This window comes from Oryctolagus cuniculus, chromosome 14 (assembly GCF_051225735.1).
Source record: "Oryctolagus cuniculus isolate XC-2025 breed Fujian yellow rabbit chromosome 14, ASM5122573v1, whole genome shotgun sequence".
NCBI lineage: Eukaryota > Metazoa > Chordata > Mammalia > Lagomorpha > Leporidae > Oryctolagus > Oryctolagus cuniculus.
In genome coordinates this window covers 34,828,884-34,847,555 of record NC_142880.1, presented here as the reverse complement: position 1 = coordinate 34,847,555, position 18,672 = coordinate 34,828,884, and the positions used below count along the sequence as shown (strand labels likewise).

Here is an 18,672-nt window from a genome sequence, read left to right as displayed (position 1 = left end):
GCTTGGAAATTTGTTAGTTCTGGTAGTTCATTTGAGCAGTTGTTTTTTTCTTTTTTTTCCACATTAAAATCATAATTCAAGGGGCTCATCCTACAGTAGTAGCTCCCAGTCATCCTGGTCTCTTGATATGGAACTTACAGCTCCGGAAATATGAGAACACAAATTTTGATGAAACAAAACAAAACAAAAAAAGAACTTAAACTCCTTCCGCGTTGCCAAGTCACCAGACGGAAAGGGTGGTGCTTGCTCCATGCCATCAGTAGGCGGAGATACCCTTAGGCGAGCCTTGTGTGGGACGTGCCGTACAGTTAACTCTTGTGTCATTTCACGCTCTAATGATTATCTGCAGAGCCTTTTTAAACATCTCCTAGTCTCTGTTTCAGAAAGTATTTGTACGGAGCAGCTATATTGTGGTACGTGGCAGAGGGGGCCACAGAAGCAAGTTCATCTCGCCGGTCGCGCTACGTGGCGCCGCCATCTTGAGCAGAGAGGAATCATGAGCGCCGCCCTCTTGAACAGAGGTGAATTATGGGCCACGCCATCTTGCGCGAATGTGAGGATATTTCCGCTTCCGGCAAGGGGCTGTTCTCTCTTTTCCTCGGCAGGGCCGCGGCGGGAGTGGCAGCGCTGCTGGGCTCTCTGTGCTATCCGGTGCCATCCTCGTCGCTGCGGCGACACTCGCACCCGCTGCCGCCATGACTGAGCAGATGACCCTTCGTGGCACCCTCAAGGGCCACAATGGCTGGGTTACCCAAATCGCTACCACCCCGCAGTTCCCGGACATGATACTGTCCGCCTCTCGAGGTTAGTACCCGGTTGTGTGTGTCGCGGGGTTAGACTGGGAACGTGTTATATGACGGATCATAGATCCCTCTGCGTGTTGGGGAGTGCGGACCCGAGTCTCTGTCTCATCCCGGGGGGCCCACGTTGCAGATAAGACCTGGAGGTGTTGTCAGCTCGTGGCTGCCAGATTTGTTGGAGGTTGGCTGGCAGCTAAAGCTGAATGTGCCCAGGAGCCTACAAGGCCGGGCGGGGCGGTGATGAGCCCAACATGCCATCTGAGTATCCATGCAGAAATCCAGAGGCTGTTTCTGAGCTGCCGCCCGGCTCTTAGTTCGCTGGGTAGTGGGTGGACTGCAGGGAACCTTGTGGCTCAGATTTCCGATCTACATTTTCTTTCTGCGAATATCCACCCCATTTTCTCTCCATGTAGACCTTATCGAGTTTGGAGGCGTGTTCTTAACAGCTTAAAAATCGTCGAAAGTTAGGAATAATAATTAGAAATGGTCAGGAGCCCTCAGATACAATGGTACTTGTATCGGTTTGTAGGAGGAGAAATTTTAAGAGGGGGGCGCTAAAATGACTTAGTTAATTTTTCCACAGCTTTCTCAAGCATTCTGGCAAGATACAAAATATATGTTGAATTAGTTTGAATCTCAAGAAGGGGTAACCGTATTCTCTGACACCTGGGTTAGATTTTCGTGCTACAGTTTAGGCCCACCTGCCTGTTTTTTGGAACTGTTGGCCACTGGGCCCTGGCAAATAACCTACAGTTTGTTTCCTCTCGAAGTGTCTTTTTAAGTGTTAACCTACATATGATTTTGTAACATCTTAAATTTTCAATAGGGTCAGCAAGTGGGCTGCAAAGTTCCTCACCAGTTTCCCTTTTGTCTTTCTTTAGACAAGACCATCATCATGTGGAAGCTGACTAGGGATGAGACCAACTATGGCATCCCGCAGCGAGCTCTTCGGGGTCACTCCCACTTCGTTAGTGATGTGGTCATATCTTCAGATGGCCAGTTTGCCCTCTCAGGGTCCTGGGACGGAACCCTTCGCCTCTGGGATCTCACAACGCAAGTAGCTGCTCACCTAGCTGTGGGATCTTGGGGAAAAGCTGGGAAGAAATGAGGTAGATGGCAATTGGGAGGTTATCTTCCAGGAGAAAGTTGAAGTATAAAGTAAAAACTACCTACAGAAGATAGTTATTCGGGCCCCCTCTTAATTTTTTTTTTTCTAAGATTTATTTATTTGAGAGAGTTAGAGACAGTGAGAGGGAGGGACAAAGAAAGGTCTTTCTTCCATTGGTTCAACCCCCAAATGGCTGCAGTGGTCAGAGCTGCGCCTGTCCAAAGCCAGGAGCTTCTTCCTGGTCTCCCATGTGGGTGCAGGGGTCCAAGCACTTGGACCATCTTCTGTGGCTTTCCCTGGCCACAGCAAAGAGCTGGATTGCAAGAGGATACCCTGGGACTAGAACCAGTGCCCACATGGGATGCTGGCAGTGTGTCACAGCACTGGCCCCTCAGGGGGCCCTTTGATTTAATTATGGTTGCTGAGAAGTAGTCTGGTTGAATTTTTGAGAAAGGTGTTCCTTTTTCCATTGGTCACCCCCCAAGTGGCCACTGCAGCTGGTGCACTGTGCCAATTGGAAGACAGGAGCCAGGTGCTTCCTTCTGGTCTCCCATGGGGGTGCAGGGCCCAAGGACCTGGGCCATCCTCCACTGCCTTCCCGGGCCACAGCAGAGAGCTGGACTGGAAGAGGAGCAACCAGGACAGAATGCAGCGCCCCAACCGCGACTAGAACCCGTGGCGCCAGCCTGGTTGAATGTTTTTATAGGTGTAGCAATTTGGAGTAGACAGCGGTTGGAACAAGTTTTATCTTGAATTTCTGTTCTAGATAAGCAGTTGGCAAGTATAATGGAGGATCCTGGTGATGACAGATGACATTGTCAGCCAATCCCCATGTGGGAGTGAGGACATGTCCTGCAATTCTGAAGGGATTCTCTGACATAAACTCGGAAAAGACTTGTTAGTGATGCAGTCCACCGGGATGGGGCGAATGCCAGAAAAATGTTGGTAAAGTTTGTCTAGAGTGACAGAGCTGTCTTTCTCAGGGGCACCACCACAAGACGATTTGTAGGCCATACCAAGGATGTACTGAGTGTTGCCTTCTCCTCTGATAACCGTCAGATTGTCTCTGGATCTCGAGATAAAACCATCAAGTTATGGAATACTCTGGGTGTATGCAAATACACTGTCCAGGTAAAGTGAAGGCAGCAAACACATGTTCAAGGTTCCCATGCACCCTTTCTTTTAACCTTTGCCTTATGTGTTGACTAAAGAGATTCTGTTCTTCATGGTTCAGTTAGGAGATGTGAACACAGTACTGCCAATATCCATTCCACCGAGATCAGGGATGGAGTTCTATAGTTTAAGATAGAAATGTTTTCTCTTACTTCCTTTCCATTCTCTGCAGGATGAGAGCCATTCAGAGTGGGTATCTTGTGTCCGCTTCTCGCCCAACAGCAGCAATCCTATCATTGTCTCCTGTGGCTGGGACAAGCTAGTCAAGGTGAGTTTTGAGCTGGCATAGAGGGCTTGTACAGCCAGAACCCCTTAGGCATTGTGGATTCCTTCAATTGACTTTTCCTCTTGTTGGATTTACTCAGTACAGACCATTGGTTTTTGACAGTTGGTCTTAAATAGCTAATTGATATCCCTTAAAAGCTTTTAAACAAGGTGCCAAGCCTTTTGCTGGGCTTGACTCTTCTCAGTCCTGGCTGATACGAGCTAAATTGTTCACCTGTAACCCCACCCATTTACACAGGTATGGAATCTGGCTAACTGCAAGCTGAAGACTAACCATATTGGCCACACTGGCTATCTGAACACTGTGACAGTGTCTCCAGATGGATCCCTTTGTGCTTCTGGAGGCAAGGTATTTGGGGGCCAGGAGTCTCAACCAGGGGGACAGTCTCATAGAAAGAATACCTTGGGGCCGGCGCCGTGGCTCAGTAAGCTAATCCTCCGCCTTGTGGCCCCGGTCGGGGCTCGGGATTCTGTCCCAGTTGCCTCTTCCAGGCCAGCTCTCTGCTCTGGCCCGGGAGTGCAGTGGAGGATGGCCCAAGTGCTTGGGCCCTGCACCCCATGGGAGACCAGGAGAAGCACCTGGCTCCTGGCTTCAGATCAGCGCCATGCACTGGCCATTGGAGGGTGAACCAACGGCAAAAGGAAGACCTTTCTGTCTGTTTCTCTCTCTCTCACTGTCCACTCTGCCTGTCAAAAAAAAAAAAAAAAAAAGAATACCTTGGGTCTTCGACATAAACTATAAACTAAGTATTAGCCAGGTTATTCAAGAGTATGTTTCCAAAGGTCACTTACTGAAAATTACATGGGTGAGACATACTGTTCAAAGGAAAAAAAAAAATGTTTTCTCTGTAAAGTTTCTTGAAGCAATTGATGGATCCTGTTTGGAACTGATCATAGTGATTTTTTTGATAACCCATCAGAAAGTTTATGGGGCTATTGATGTCCTCTGTTAAAGGAAAAGCCTGTAGATATAAATATTGGTAGAGTCAGTAGCTTTCAAGAAAGCCAGGGTACTGAAGGATCTGATGGGCAAGAGAGTTTTGTGGCACGGCCCATTAAGCTGCTGCTTTGAGATGCCCACATCTCATATTGGAGTACCTAGTTCAAGTCTCAGCTACCTTCTGAGACACATCCTGGGAGGCAGCAGATAATGGTTCAAGTAGTTACATCCCTGCCATCCATGTGGGAGCCCTGTCATGTTCCTGGCCTTTCGCCTGACCTAGCTACAATTGTTAGTAGTATTTGGGGAGTGAACCAGCAAATAGAAGATCTATCTATTCTCCTCTCCATCATTCTGCCTTTCAGATGACTAAAATCTTTAAAAGCACATTGATGACAAAATCCTGAGGTGGGTGGGATTGACATCTGGGAGAGGTTACATTGTGCTGCTGACTCACCTTCCCTATCTGCAGGACGGGCAGGCCATGCTATGGGATCTCAATGAAGGCAAACACCTTTATACTTTGGATGGAGGAGACATCATCAATGCTCTGTGCTTTAGCCCCAACCGCTACTGGCTCTGTGCTGCCACAGGCCCTAGCATCAAGATCTGGGTAAGCATGAGATCGAATCCTGGCAATGTGACTTAACATGCCATATGGGTTTGATGCTGGGAGTCCCACATACTAAACAAATGCTAACCATCAAGCTGTTGGTGGAGACCTAGAAAAGTTCCCTGGATTGGGATTATTAATGGAGGGGAATATTTGCTTACTGAAAGGGGTGATTATGTATGGCAGAATACGCAGCCTCTGCATAATGGCTTTTTGGTCTGTGTAATTGTGTAGTGGGTCTGTTTAGTGTTAGCATCCCTGACATCTATCCACAAGATGTTGGTAACAGGCCATGTAACCTCTTCCATACCTAGTAGTTGCAACTGAAAATGCTTGTAGGCAATGCCACATGTCCCCTTGGGCAAAATCATCCTGTTGAGACTCTATTTATAAAAAGGGGCTTTTGAGAGGGGACCTCTGTTACTGAGTTTCTTAAAAAGTATCACTGGTATAAATGTATTAACAGTATCCTCACCCTGGTTTTGACCTATTTCTCAGGACTTAGAAGGCAAGATCATTGTAGATGAACTGAAGCAAGAAGTTATTAGTACCAGCAGCAAGGCAGAGCCACCCCAGTGTACATCTTTGGCCTGGTCTGCTGATGGCCAGGTAAGTCTGACTTCTCACTTAACTCACCTTCCAACATTTCTTCTCTATACTGCTATTTTTGACATAAAGGAAAGTGATTTTTTTAAAATGGCTTGGATGATCAAGAAAGAAATGTGGAATGCATGTTCCTTTCAACTGTGATGTGGAGGTAGTGATTAGCCTTCATTTTTATGCACTGATACTAATTTGATCAGTTTTAAGATGATTGTATTCTTATCAACAGCTGTTTCTTCCTCTAAGAATAACAGCCACCAGCTACAGTCTGGTCATTAGAATTAAGGTCCTTTAAAGAAAAGCCCTCTTTGTTGCAGTGGGACAAAGTTCACAACTCATCCTGTCATTTCTCCCTTGCAGACCCTGTTTGCTGGCTACACAGACAACCTGGTGCGAGTGTGGCAGGTGACCATCGGCACCCGCTAAGCATTTTTGGCATGACTATGACAATAAATTGACTTTGACTTATGTAGCAATTGTGTTTTTCTGAGAAACAGAAATGTTCCATGTTAGATTGGTTTGTCATTTCTCCAAAAGGTTTTTAAAAAATTTGAAAGGCAGAGTTAGAGAACAAGGTCTTGCATTCCACTAGTTCACTCTCCAGTAACCAGGTCCCAGGGGCTTTATCCAGGTTTCCCACGTGGGTGCAGGGCCTCAAGGAATTTGGTCATCTGCTGCTGCTTTCTCAGGCACATTAGTGATGTGCTGGATCGGAAATGGAGCATACAGGACACAAGCTGGTGACTCCAATCTGGACTCTTCAAGATTTCTTTGAAAGGTAGACAGGGATACCTCCTATTTGGTGTGGGTGGCAAAATCAGTACTTAAGCCATCATCAGTTGCTTTCTCAGGTGAACCGCCAGGCAGAGTGGTGGGGCCGGCGCTGTGGCACAGCGGGTTAATGCCCTTGCCTGAAGCACTGGCATCTCATGGACACCAGTTCTAGTCCTGGCTGCTGCTCTTCCAATCCAGCTCTCTGCTATGGCCTGAGATAGTAATGGAAGATGGCCCAAGTCTTTGGGCCCCTGCACCCACGTGGGAGACAGGAAGAAGTTTATGGCTCCTGGTTTTGGATCTGCGCAGCTCCAGCTGCTGCAGCCATCTGGGGAGTGAACCAGTGGATGGAAGACCTCTCTGTCTCTACCTTTCTCTGTAACTCTTTAAATAAATGAAATAATTCTTAAGAAAAAAAGAACTGGAGTGGCACATGAACCAGCATTTTAATAAGGGGTGCTGGCATTTTTCTGTAAAGATTATTTGACTTAGCAGGTGGAAGAAAACCACTTCTGAGTGTCTGCTCATTTGAAGGAATAAGACTCCACAAAAGAAGCAAATAAACATTTTATTTCTGCAACACAACCTTCCCTTTCCCCAAGAACATGAATTGACCTCAGCCTTCCAAGCAGAGGACAAAAGCTGATAAGTGACAGAAGGCAAGGTGTTATTAGAAAAATAGATTATACCCAAGGCTCTCCTCCCAGGGATTTGAACCCCTTGTCCCCATCCCTGGCTCCATGTTAGGGCTTGCCAAAAAGGGAACTAAAAGGCAGAGAGAAGTTGGAAACTAACAGATGCAATTCCAGTGAACAAAGGGGAAAGTCTGGCAGTAAGTAGACCTGGAAGGGCAGGATGGTCCTAGATTCGAGTGCTAAAAAAGGAAGAGGGAGAAAATAACTTACTGGGTTATAAAATGGTATGTAGTTTCAATTGTATCAACCATTCCAGATCTGTCGCCAAAGCTAAGTTCTGGTTGGTTTGTGGAGGTAGAAAATGGGGATGGAAGGAAAATAGAATCCCTCCAACTTCCCCAGGAGAGTGGGTATTTCTATACCCAGCTCTACCCTTTTGCCCAGCCTGCCTCCCCAAAACAGCTTCCAAATCCTTTAGCTAAACTTTGCACCAGAAAATGGGAGTTCAATGGGGATGCTGCAAGTCTTGCCCAAGCCCTCCAGCCTCAGGACTAACATGAGGTTGAAGAGGGGGTTGGGGGAAAGGAATTTTTAGGAATGAAATTAAGATCTCTCATCCCCTACTTGAACTCAGACCCCAGAGCTGGACTGAACAACACAGAGAGGAAAGACCAAACAGCTGATCTCATTATGAGGAACCCATGCAGACCTGTTGGACAGACACAGTAGGTGAAAAGGCTGAATTGGAGGCCAGGAGGGTTCCTTTAAGGCTCCTAGAAGAAGCAGGGGTCTGGAGTCAAGGGGGAGCCAGAAGAAATGCAGTAACATAGTGGGAGGAGCCTTTGAGCCTCCAAACTTATGGGCCACCCTCCACCACCACCCGCCTCCCCAGTGCTAACCAGAGGGGCCCCTGCGGGTGGCAGGCTGATCAAGGGCAGAGCTTGATACGGGTGCCCTTGGAAAGCACCCGGAAGAAAGGGAAGACACGCTCGCCTAGGAAGGCAGCTGAGAAGGTGTGCACATGGGCTAAAGTCTCCGCATTGTAGAAGCCCAGACGCCCAGCCTCATAGTCCAGGTACACGCCAAAGCGCCGTGGTTTCTCACTTGGGCTCAGCAGTGTCTGCTCTGTTGAGCTTTGTGCCTGGTAACGTTTGCCATTGGTGCCCACACACCACACTTCCCGCTGAAGCAGGGGCTGCTGGGGCAGGTGAAGCCGTCGGCGGCGATGATGATGACGTGAGGAGCTGGCATCCCCAGTGCTCACAGAGGACCCCCCAGAGCCCACCTTTTCCTTATGATGGGTTGATTCACGGGCAGCACCCACTGCCCAACCCCTCCGACCGCCCACCTCTACCTCCCAGTAGTGCCGGCCAGAGCGGAAGCCCTGGGCCCCCAGTACACAGCAGTCAGCTGAGAAGCGCTTGGGATGGTCAACAACCTCCTGCCGCCTTTCTGCCAGGCGGACACCACGGCGATCAGGGGACAACATCAAGGCCGGATGAGCTGTGTCAGGGTCCAGTGTCAGGTCCACTTGGGAGGGGAGAGGACAAATATATTCAAGCTAGAACAACTGTTCCCCAACAGTAGCCAACTCCATAGGCTCAGCCTTCCCTGCTGCTCCCCTACTGCCCCCACCTCTTCTTTTCAGTTCCCTAAACTCAGGGAACTTCAGTTCCCTAGAGGCTAGGCTCCGGTTCCCTGGGTCCACTTCTTTCCTTACTCTTGTCCCCAGGATACCTGACAGGTGTTCCCTTCTGCCTAGCTCTCACCACCCTATCGGACCTCAAAACATACCTGGGCTAGAACAGAAACTACTATTGGCTTAAAAGCTCACAGGACCTACTTGCATCCTCCATCTCAGACCCCCATACTTCCCCTGCAGCCCAATATCCCTCAGAACCCAGAAATGAAAGGCAAAGTGACATTCTTACCTCTTGCAGCCTGACAGAACATTCGGCTCATTTTCCTCACAATGGCATCTGTCAGGAAATCATGGCTATGGGGTTGGCACAGATCAGGGGACCAGATCTCTGGTGGTTGCAGCTGTACCTCTTCACACCTGGAGGAAGGGGACCGGGCAGGGGGTGGGACCATGATATTCCAAGAGGGAAGAGCAGAAGTGAGGGAAAGGAGACAGTGGGCCAGGCGGTAGAAACTCAGGTCACTGGGAAGGAAGGAGAGAGCCACCCCAAAGAGGCAATGATGGGGACTGGATGGTACTGGGTCACAAAGGGTACCGGGTGGGAACACACCTACTGAAAGTCTCCTTGATGTCCTGGGAATAAAAGAAACAAAGGGAGAGGGAGAAAAAAGACAAAGAGAATGTCAGCTGCACAGAGATCGCTCCTTTTTCCCAGTCTTCAGCTAGAAACAACCTAACTTGAACAACGGAGAAGCAGCACCCTTAAAGCCCTAAATAAACATGTTTCAACTCAGCCACCACCATTCCTCACCATACCCAAACCTCACCCATCCTGCTATAAGCCTACTAATAAACAGAATTTATAATATGTCTTGGTCACCTTTTTCAGGATGTCACTGTCAAAAGTTCATTCCTGAGCTCTCATTACATTCCTCCTAACAAATTTTACTTTTTTTTCAATGGCTATAATCGTGTAATAGTCACAGATACCTCATTCAACATTAGTTCTGCCTCCAGTCTCAAGACTGTTTTGGTCTTCAGGTTGAAACACTGTGGTATACTCCCAGTGAGAAAACAGGCAGCTCTGGACAATATTTGGTAAGCACTATCTGACAGGGCAAATAGGGTGCTTGGGAAACTGGGAGTAGAGAAGGGAAATGCTGCTCACCTGAAGCAGCCGTAGACCACCCTGCTGACTCCGTTCCTGAGCCTCAGCCAGCAAACGGCTCAGCTGGGTGGCCTGCTCTGAGAGGCGGCTGGCTGCAGCTCCCGCACGCCCCAACTGGGCTTCATGCATCTCTCGGAGGCGCCGCTCCAGCCCTGCCTGCTCTTCAGCCAGAAACCGTGTCAACCGCCCAAACTCTGAAGCCACAGCTGCAAGCTCTAACTTCATCTGGCTCTGGAACAGTGCAAAGGGAGGGGTGGGTATCAATTCAACATAAAGAGAAACGTTGAGTTATGGGATGGGTGACCAGCACAGCAGTTAAGTCGCCATTTGGGATAATCGCATCCCATATCAGAGTGCCTGGTTTGAGTCCACTTTAGATCTAGCTTTATACTAACTTGTGCCCTGGGAAGATGGCTCAGGTATTTGGGTCCCTGCCATCTACAGGAAAGAACCAGACTGAGTTCTGGTCTCCCAGCTTCTGCATTGCCTTAACTCTGATCATGCAGGTATTTGGGGCATGAACAAGCAGACAGAAGATCATTCTGTCTCTCTGCCATTCAAATTCAAAAATAAAAAGATATGGTAGTAAAAAGAGGCCCCTGTCTCCCTCTCCACCCCTTAGCCTTACCATGTACCACCCCCACACTTTTGGCATCCTCATTCTATACTCACCAACCTCTGCTTGGAATACTTATCTCTACACTGTGTACCTAATATGACTCATCCTTGAAGTCTAAGCTTACATATTTTGAGAGAAGCTTTCTATTATTCAGATCTCAATCAAGACTACTTCCATAAATACCATAACTTCTTCGTGGTATATACAATATTTGAAATGCTATGTTTACAATGAAGTATCTTTTTATATTCTTTTCCCCAATATACCCTAAGCCCCTAGAGGGAGGGACTGGGTTTGTCTTTGCCATTGCTTCCTCAGACCTTGGCAGAGTCCTGACCACAGAGAAGGCACTTGGGTGGGAATATCTGAAGCCCCATGGGGCTCCATTTTGAATCTTACTACAGGGAACTGATTTGAGGACTCTCCTTGGAAAATAAAATTTCACTTATATTAGTACTTGCATATAACCCACACATATTTTCCTACATATTTTAAATCATCTGTAGATTATTTCCAATTACCAATACAATGCAGATTTTATGTAAACAGATACTGTATTGTTAGAGAATAATGGCAGAGAAAACAAAGTCTGTGCAGCCACACTTTTTTTTCCCCTACATATTTTAGCTCTGCAGTAGGCTTAAACTATAGAGGTAGGTATATTTTTCACCTAGTTACCATCAGCTGAAGACATTCTCTGGATAAAAGGCCAGGGATTAGGTTAAGTCACATGGGATTCTTGCATCCTATGTTTGAGTTCCCAGTTTTGAGTTCTGACTGTTCCACTTTTGAATCAGTTTCTTGCTACTGCACCTAGGAAGGCAGTAAATGGTGGCCCAGTTGGTTGGACCCTTGCCACCCATGTAGAAAACCCAGATGGAGTTTCCAGCTCCTGACTTCAGCCTGGCCTACCCCCAGCTGTTGGGGCATTTGGGGAGTGAACTAGCAGAGAGAAGATTGTTCTGTCTCTGCCTTTCAAATAAATAAATAAACTTTAAAAAAAAAAAAAGTAACAGGCCAGAGTGGGAGAATTCTGGCTGGTAAAGTGGGTAAGGCACATAGGAAGGTTCACTCTTTGCCCCAATGACATTCAGATCTCTAGCACATCTTTTCTGTACCCTGGAGAACCTGAAATATCAATTTGGGCAGCTGGCCAGAGTTAATATCGCTCTGACTCCTAGTTATACATTTCATCATTCAGTGCTTCCCAGTTGCCAGCAAGAGTTCCTAATGAGCAGTGATGAGCATAGACCCTGAAGTGGTCAAGGCCCAGGCACTGGCCAGAAAGAAAGGTTTTGGGAAGGAGAGAGGAAAAGGGACAGAAAGGAGTGTCTTGGGATGGTTTCTGAAGCTCACAGTGTCAGCTCATACCAGCAGGACCTGCTGGCCGTACAAAAACAGGCAGGAGGTATGAGGTAGGAATTAGGGGGAAATTATCTAAAAAGACCCCTTGGGGAAGAGTGAGCAATAATGAAAAGAGCTCATTAACACTGTACTAGGAGATATTTGGTCTCTGCTATGCTAATTCTTCTCCCTTAAACACACCGGCCCCCTCCCAGAAGTAAGTTTCCCAGGACGACATCTCCCTCATGTTCAGGGCCGTTGTGGCTACCACCTGCATCTACCCTGGGACCTGGACTTATCTGGTGGTTGCTGCATGGGTTTTGCTTTGTTCCTTTCTGCTCCGTGTCCATCCAACATAGAAGGCTTGGCAGTGTGGAATAGAGAATTAGATTAGGTCTCGAGGTAGAAAGTTTTGCTCTGCAGCCTTGGGTCAGACATCCCATCTCTCAAACCCAAGCCTCAGTTTTCATTCCATTTTGGAATATAGAAATGAACATGTCTCCTAATCTTCAAAGGCCTCCTCACAGTACCCTGAAAATGTGTCTACACTTCTCCCATGCCTTGGCTGACTCTTCTTCAGAGAATCGAGCTGCCACCTGCAAGAGTGGACAGCCTTATCTGTCTTGCCTGGCCATGAAATCATGCAGCCTGTCGATATTCATTCACCTTCAGTTCTGTCACCCGCCTCTCCTCCTTGGCCTTCATCTTCTGCACAACTTCCAGGTGCTTCCTCAGTGGTTCCAGGTGCCCTTGCAATTTGGCCTGAAAGAATGGGAAAACAAAGGTTAGAGGTTAGAGGTAACCTCTAATGAAGAAGGGACTAGGAGAAGCACTTGCCCCTTCAGAGACCACCTCCAATCCTCCCTCCAGTGGAGATGTCAAATCCTGATCCCCTCACCTTCAGTGTCAAATGAGCTTAGTACTCTCTTGTTCCTCTTACCTCTCTTGGGTGACAACAAAGGCCTCTATCTCCTCATATTCATGAACAGAAGTCCTGTGTGTATGCTCCAAAGTTGAGATCCTTATGACTACAGCATCCTTCCTATGCTCACAGTTGGGGTGAATGTGGTATAATCCCATGACTTTTTCCTATATATACTTTCCTGATTTTGTGCTGGGGCTAAAAAAAAATCTTTCGTAATAGTGATTCTACATTTCTAACCCAATTCCCTACACCCTCCCCTTCTATAAATCTTAGGTTTAACCAAATAAAACTCTTTTTTTGTTGTTGTTAATTAAAGTTATTTACTTTCATCTACTTGAAAAGCAGAATGACTGAGCGAGACAGAATATCTTCCACCTACTGATTCACTCCCCAAATGCCCACATCAGACAGAGTTGAGCCAGGCTGAAGCCAGGAGACTGGAACTCCATCATGGGTGGCAAGGGGCCCCAAACACTTGAGCCATCATCTGCCAAGATTGGAAGCAGAAGACCCTGGAATCAGACTGGCACTGTTTTATAAGATGCAAGTGTCCCAAGTAGATTAAACCACTGTAGCACAACACTAAACACAAAACTACTTATCTTTTCCTGAATGTAATTCCATGCTGTTTTGCTGGCCTGGAACTGCTTTTCTCCACTTGGAACAAGGCATTCTTCCTTTAAAACCTTCCTAACCAAGGTCCCAATTTTCCGTAACCCCAAATTTTTCTGTGATTCCAAGGAATATAAAATAAAATCTTTATAATACTTCCTAGGGTACTAGTAATTTAAAGTGTGGCTCCCCCAGGACACTATGGGTCCCTGACCCCATTTTTTTCTATACTTCTTTCTGTTCATCTGTCTCTCCTACTCAATTATTGGCTAAATTAAAAAAAAAAAAATGCTCTTTTCCTAAACTTATAACTTTAACAGCAAATAGGAATATAAGCTCTGTGTTGTAATAATCTGTAGCAGAATTTTATTTCTGGATGAAATAAGTCTACCCATTTGCTCCTTTTTATATGTTCTGTTATTTCTAATTTCTCACTCCTTTTCCTTGAGGGTTAACTCAGGGTAGAACTGAGAAGTCTGTACTCCAACCAGCACTGGACTGCAACTAGGTAACCTGAGGTAAACTTCAGTTCCAATTTCCTCACCTTCAACTGAGAGCAGCATCTACTTCATGGTTAGTATGCTTGGTACACTATCTGGCATACAGCAAAAGATCATTAAGTGTTACCTGGTATTTGTTACTTAAGTCCTAAGTTGCCAGCGACATATTGATAACAACCCTTGAACCAGAGTACAAAATGCAGCTGTTGCACAAGGTCAGTGGTTGCAGAAAAAACTATAGTAATGATAAAATCACATCAATCTTGAAAATATAAACTACATAAAATTTGCCTTTTGATATTACCTTTTATTTTTCTCCAGAGTAATTTTATTCCATTAATTTAGAAATTGCTTGTAAAAAAATAATAAGCTCAAATCCAAATCGAGTACTATTTAAGAGACATTTTCAGGGATATTTCTGTTTTTAGGAGGTTGACTTAAAAGAAATATTTCAGCAGAAAAGGGGCTCCAGCCATTGTGGCCACTTGGGGAATAAACCAGCAGATGGAAGATATCTCCTTTTCTCTCTGTATCTCTGCCTTTCAAATAAATAAGTCTTTTTTTTAAAAAAGAACAAACTATCTGCCTATAAAATAGCCTATAAGTCAGAAAGGGAATCACTCAAATTAGTTCTATGTAATGAAATTCATGTATTTACATCTGCTGATCAGTTAATGTTAGATTACATGCGCATATCTGGCCTCCCAAACTGTAGAGCCTGGTAAACTGATGAAGGAAAGGGATTACAATTTCTTTTAACTCCTCATCTACTTAGGGGCCTAATAAAAGATTTTAAGGAAGCAAGCACTCAACAGATGTGGCTTACATAAATTAAAATCCAGTTTTTTTTTTTTTTTTTTTGGACAGGCAGAGTGGACAGTGAGAGAGAGAGACAGAGAGAAAGGTCTTCCTTTTTGCCGTTGGTTCACCTTCCAATGGCCACTGCGGCTGGAGGCGCTCCGCGCTGATCCGTAGCCAGGAGCCAGGTACTTATCCTGGTCTCCCATGGGATGCTTGGGCCATCTTCCACTGCACTCCCTGGCCACAGCAGAGAGCTGGCCTGGAAGAGAGGCAACCGGGACAGAATCTGGCGCCCCAACCGGGACTAGAACCCGGAGTGCCGGCAACGCAAGGCAGAGGATTAGCCTATTGAGCCACGGCACGGGCCAAAAATCCAGTTTCAAAACTTCTTTATGGTAGTCCTTCAGGGAAGGGTGAAGAAAAAAGATTAGATCAAACATGGATAGTCTATCCTAGGTCCCAGTTAACAAATTGACTACACATTGTGTGTTACAGTTCATTAGGAACTAAGAGGCTATAAAAGAGGACAGGGGCTAGCATCATGGTACAGCAGGTTAAGCCGCCACCTGCAATGCCGGCACCACATGCACACCAGTCCTCACCATTAGAGCCACTTGGAGAGTGAACCAGCAGATAGAAGACATCTCTCTTTCTATTAGTCTCTCCTTAACTCTTTCAAAGATATAAATTAAAAAAAAAAAAAAAGAAAAAAGAAAGAGGCTGCTTGGGACATCTATACCCCTTATTACAGTGCCTGGGTTTGAGAATAGCTTCTTGCTAATGTATACCCTGGCTGGCTCAAGTACTTGGGTCCCTGAGACCCATGTGGGAGAACAGAATTGCATTCTGGGCTCCTGGCTTTGAAATGGTCCAACCACAGCTATTGCACACACTTGGGGAGTGAAACAGTAGATAGAAGATCAATCTCTCCCTGCCCTCCCCCCATCTATCAGTGTTCCAAATAAAACAAGTAAATTAAAATTAAAAGACAAAGACAAAAGGAGCTCACAACTGTCCATAAAAATATAGGGACCAACAGGCAGACAATGTTACTAATGAAGTGATTTCCATAGTAGGCTGGGCTTTCTAAAGATGCCCTCTTCCCTACTTATTAAGAATCTCTAGTGGTATGGCCCATTGTACCTTTGAAAACTTCCCCTAGGACTTTCGACAATTAGGTTTGACTAGTGACAGGGTGATATAGGTTTGTCCTGGTTGCACCACTCAGAGCTACTCTAAAATTGAAATGAAGTTACTGTAGGAATCACGTGTGAAAACATAAAGCAAAAAGTCGTATTACAAAAACGCTCTGTGCAGACTATTCAGAGGTTACCCTCTCCTCCCTCCTTGTGGTCCCCCTGCTTCAAACCCACCTAGGCCTTTGCTTAATATTACTATTTGATCTGTCTCACAAATTTCCTTTATTTCTGTCTAAAGAAAAGTCAGAATCAGAAAGAAAAATATTAACCAAACTAGAAAGAAAAGACTCTAAGAAAAAAAGGGTACATGTCACAAAAACCAAATTATCAAGAGACATTCAAATGATAATGATGCTGTATGCCAGGTAGAGGGACAGCCATTACCAAGTGCATTAATTACTAAAGTTATGTGGCCCTGCTTAAATGTCTCTGACTTTGTTTACTGATCTATAAAATGGTAATGTAAAACCTATCCAGCCCACAGGGTTTTTTGTCTTAAAGGACAGTCCATGAAAAGCACATAGTACAGTGCCTGGCAGACATAGTAAGCACCCAGTAAACATTAACTATGAATGCTGGAGAAATTATAAAGTCCAAAGACACTCAGAGACTTTATCAAAAATAGACAGTGAGCATGTGTTGAGCTTGTTTTTCTGTCTGAAAAGTCTCTTTTCTGGTCAGTACACCAGAAACAGATCCAACTAAAGACCACAAAGGGAGACTCAAGCCATATCATGAGGTGGCAGAGAATCCCTTAGGAGGCAAGTGCAGGACATTTGGGTCTGACACTAGCAGTCATGTCTATGCTTTTGTTTCAGAGCCTTTCCTGTGAGACTCCCAGTTCTTTACATTTCTAAGGGATGCAGTTAAAGACAGACTTAAAACTAACACAGAAAAAAATGAGAATGATGATAAACCCCTGGAGACCTGTGACCTCCTCCTTCAGGAGAGGAAGCTTAGTGATCTGGCATCACTGATTTTGCCCTATTCACTCTGAAGTCAACATTCCCTAGTCTTTATCAATGTGTTTACTTTTTCTATGTACAGGATCCCTCCCATTCTAACATCTTGCTACAAATAAGTGCTTAGATAGGGAAAATCAGCTCACCAGCTCATGAAGTTCTGGAGGCAACGATACATTTTCTTTTCCCAGTTCCTTTTCCTGTCTCTCCACCCCCAATAAACTCCCATCTTCTCTACTTCTCTCACCTTGTACTCCTGCACCACCTCCTCCAATGGCACCACGCTGTGCTGTTTGTGGCTCCTAGATTCACGGCACACCACACAGATGGCCTCTTCATCTACCTCGCAGAAGAGCTTCAGTGCTTCTTGGTGTTTAGGACAGATGCCCTGCTCGTTTACACGGCTCCCTCGAACAGGGGTTGGATGCATCTGCCGAATCACCTGAACCATGTTGGCCAGCTGCAAGTTTGGGCGGAAGCTCCGCCGAGGAAAGCTCTTTCGACACTGGGGGCAAGTGAAGCACCGCCGAGGGGCTGGAGGCGGGGGCAGTGGGGTGACGGTGTCTAGCTCCTCTTCCTCATCCTCCTCCAAAACTTCCTCCTCATCCTCCTCATCCTCTCCCCTGAGGTCCTCCTCCATGTCCCCCAAGTAGTAGTCCAGGTCTTCCTCCTCATCTTCCTCCTCCCACACATAATCCATGTTGTCCCAGCTGGACCCACCCATGCCACTGGACCAAAACACACCCTCCTCTTCCTCCTCAACCTCTTCCTCCATTTCACCCTCATAGTCTTCGTCCTGCATGGGGGTGTCCCACCCCCCACCAGCCCCCACAGCCTCCACTTCTTCCTCCTCTCCATCCTCTTCTTCCTCCTCTTCCTCCTCCTCCTCCTCCTCCCGGTCTAACTCTTCCCTGTCTTCCTCATCCTCCCCGCCCCACAACTGAGTTACACACACTCGGCAGAAGTTGTGCCCGCAGCCGATGGACACGGGGTCGGTGAAGTAATCGAGGCAGATAGCGCACACCGCCTCCTCTTGAAGGGTCTGCACTGGGTTGGGTGTCATGGCAACGGCAGCCATCTTAGTGTCCAGCCAGTGTAGATGTGCGGTGTGGGGGGGCAGGTGTGGGGGGGTCTTTCCCTTTCAGATGCCCTGTCGGCCCCGCCCCACCCCCAGCCCTGCCTCTCCACACCTCGTCCCAAGCGCAGCCAGAGAACTGTCCGCTCGAAAACCCACACCTCCCCAGAGTTCCCCGCTCCTTGACGACAACCGTGTCTCAGCGGGGGCACAGGTGGGGTGAAACAGCTGAGCGCCACCGCCAAGTCCCTCAGGTAGACCTGAGTGCAAATTTGCCTTAACGCTCCCCTGGCCTCCTCATAAACCCCCGCCCCTCCTCCTTCCTGGCCCCGCCCCCTGGTTTCCGGCCTCCTCCCAACTCTTCCGGTGCGTGTGCACCACCCAAGCTCACGAGTTCCCTCCGCTGTAGTGCTACGCCTCTCTTCCCTCAACGGGGCCCCTGTGCGACAGGAAACGGCGAGGGGACGCTCTAGCCGACACAAGGGAACAAGGCGGGAGGGCTAGGAAGGAGGAGGCCCACGTCTCTGTGATGCGGAAGAGCCAGGAAAGCCGACGCAACAGAACCACCCACCCCCATCCCCCGCCACTAGGGAGAAACTTCGGGGTACGGCTGGAGCGTTGGGCGGCCGTCTGCTCTCGGTGCTATGCCCGCATCGGCCAAGCGCCATCCTACCGGCCAGACACGGACGACCGCCACAGGGAATGCCCACAGCCGCCGGAAGTGCAGGGGCGGGCCCTAGCGAACGCGCTGAACTACTTCCGGCCCTTCTAGGCGCAGGACTTTGTAGTTTGAGCCGCCTAATAGTTTTGTGAGAGTTAAAGCTGTATGAAGAGATTAGAACCTTACTTAGTGATACCATCGTCGTCGTGATCATCGTTGTGAAAGAATACTGC

The 18,672-nt window shown here is 47.1% G+C and overlaps 2 protein-coding genes and 2 non-coding genes across 5 annotated transcripts; 3 read left to right on the top strand and 1 right to left on the bottom strand.

Annotated features, from left to right (window-relative positions):
- The first annotated feature begins 589 nt into the window (after positions 1-589).
- Positions 590-5,994, top strand: RACK1 (receptor for activated C kinase 1). The gene is made up of 8 exons (XM_008262008.5): positions 590-804; positions 1,682-1,853; positions 2,892-3,039; positions 3,254-3,349; positions 3,605-3,715; positions 4,779-4,919; positions 5,418-5,528; positions 5,883-5,994. Exons 1-8 carry the CDS (start codon positions 696-698, stop codon positions 5,946-5,948), a joined length of 954 nt encoding a protein of 317 aa, XP_008260230.1. The 5' UTR covers positions 590-695; the 3' UTR covers positions 5,949-5,994.
- On the top strand, positions 1,032-1,099 carry LOC127492879 (small nucleolar RNA SNORD95). The gene has a single exon (XR_007922708.1). It is a non-coding gene; the product is annotated as a small nucleolar RNA SNORD95 (small nucleolar RNA).
- Positions 2,701-2,779, top strand: LOC127492877 (small nucleolar RNA SNORD96 family). The gene has a single exon (XR_007922707.1). It is a non-coding gene; the product is annotated as a small nucleolar RNA SNORD96 family (small nucleolar RNA).
- Positions 5,995-6,848: 854 nt separating the features above from the next.
- Positions 6,849-18,497, bottom strand: TRIM41 (tripartite motif containing 41). 2 transcript variants are annotated; one of them, XM_002713888.6, is made up of 6 exons: positions 16,951-18,497; positions 12,371-12,466; positions 9,742-9,972; positions 9,184-9,206; positions 8,863-8,990; positions 6,849-8,461 (listed from the first exon to the last, which is right to left on the bottom strand). In XM_002713888.6, exons 1-6 carry the CDS (start codon positions 17,779-17,781, stop codon positions 7,860-7,862), a joined length of 1,911 nt encoding a protein of 636 aa, XP_002713934.3. In that variant the 5' UTR covers positions 17,782-18,497; the 3' UTR covers positions 6,849-7,859. The 2 variants fall into 2 exon arrangements, with proteins under 2 accessions (XP_002713934.3, XP_017200131.3); XM_017344642.4 differs by lacking the exon at positions 9,742-9,972.
- Positions 18,498-18,672: the final 175 nt, after the last annotated feature.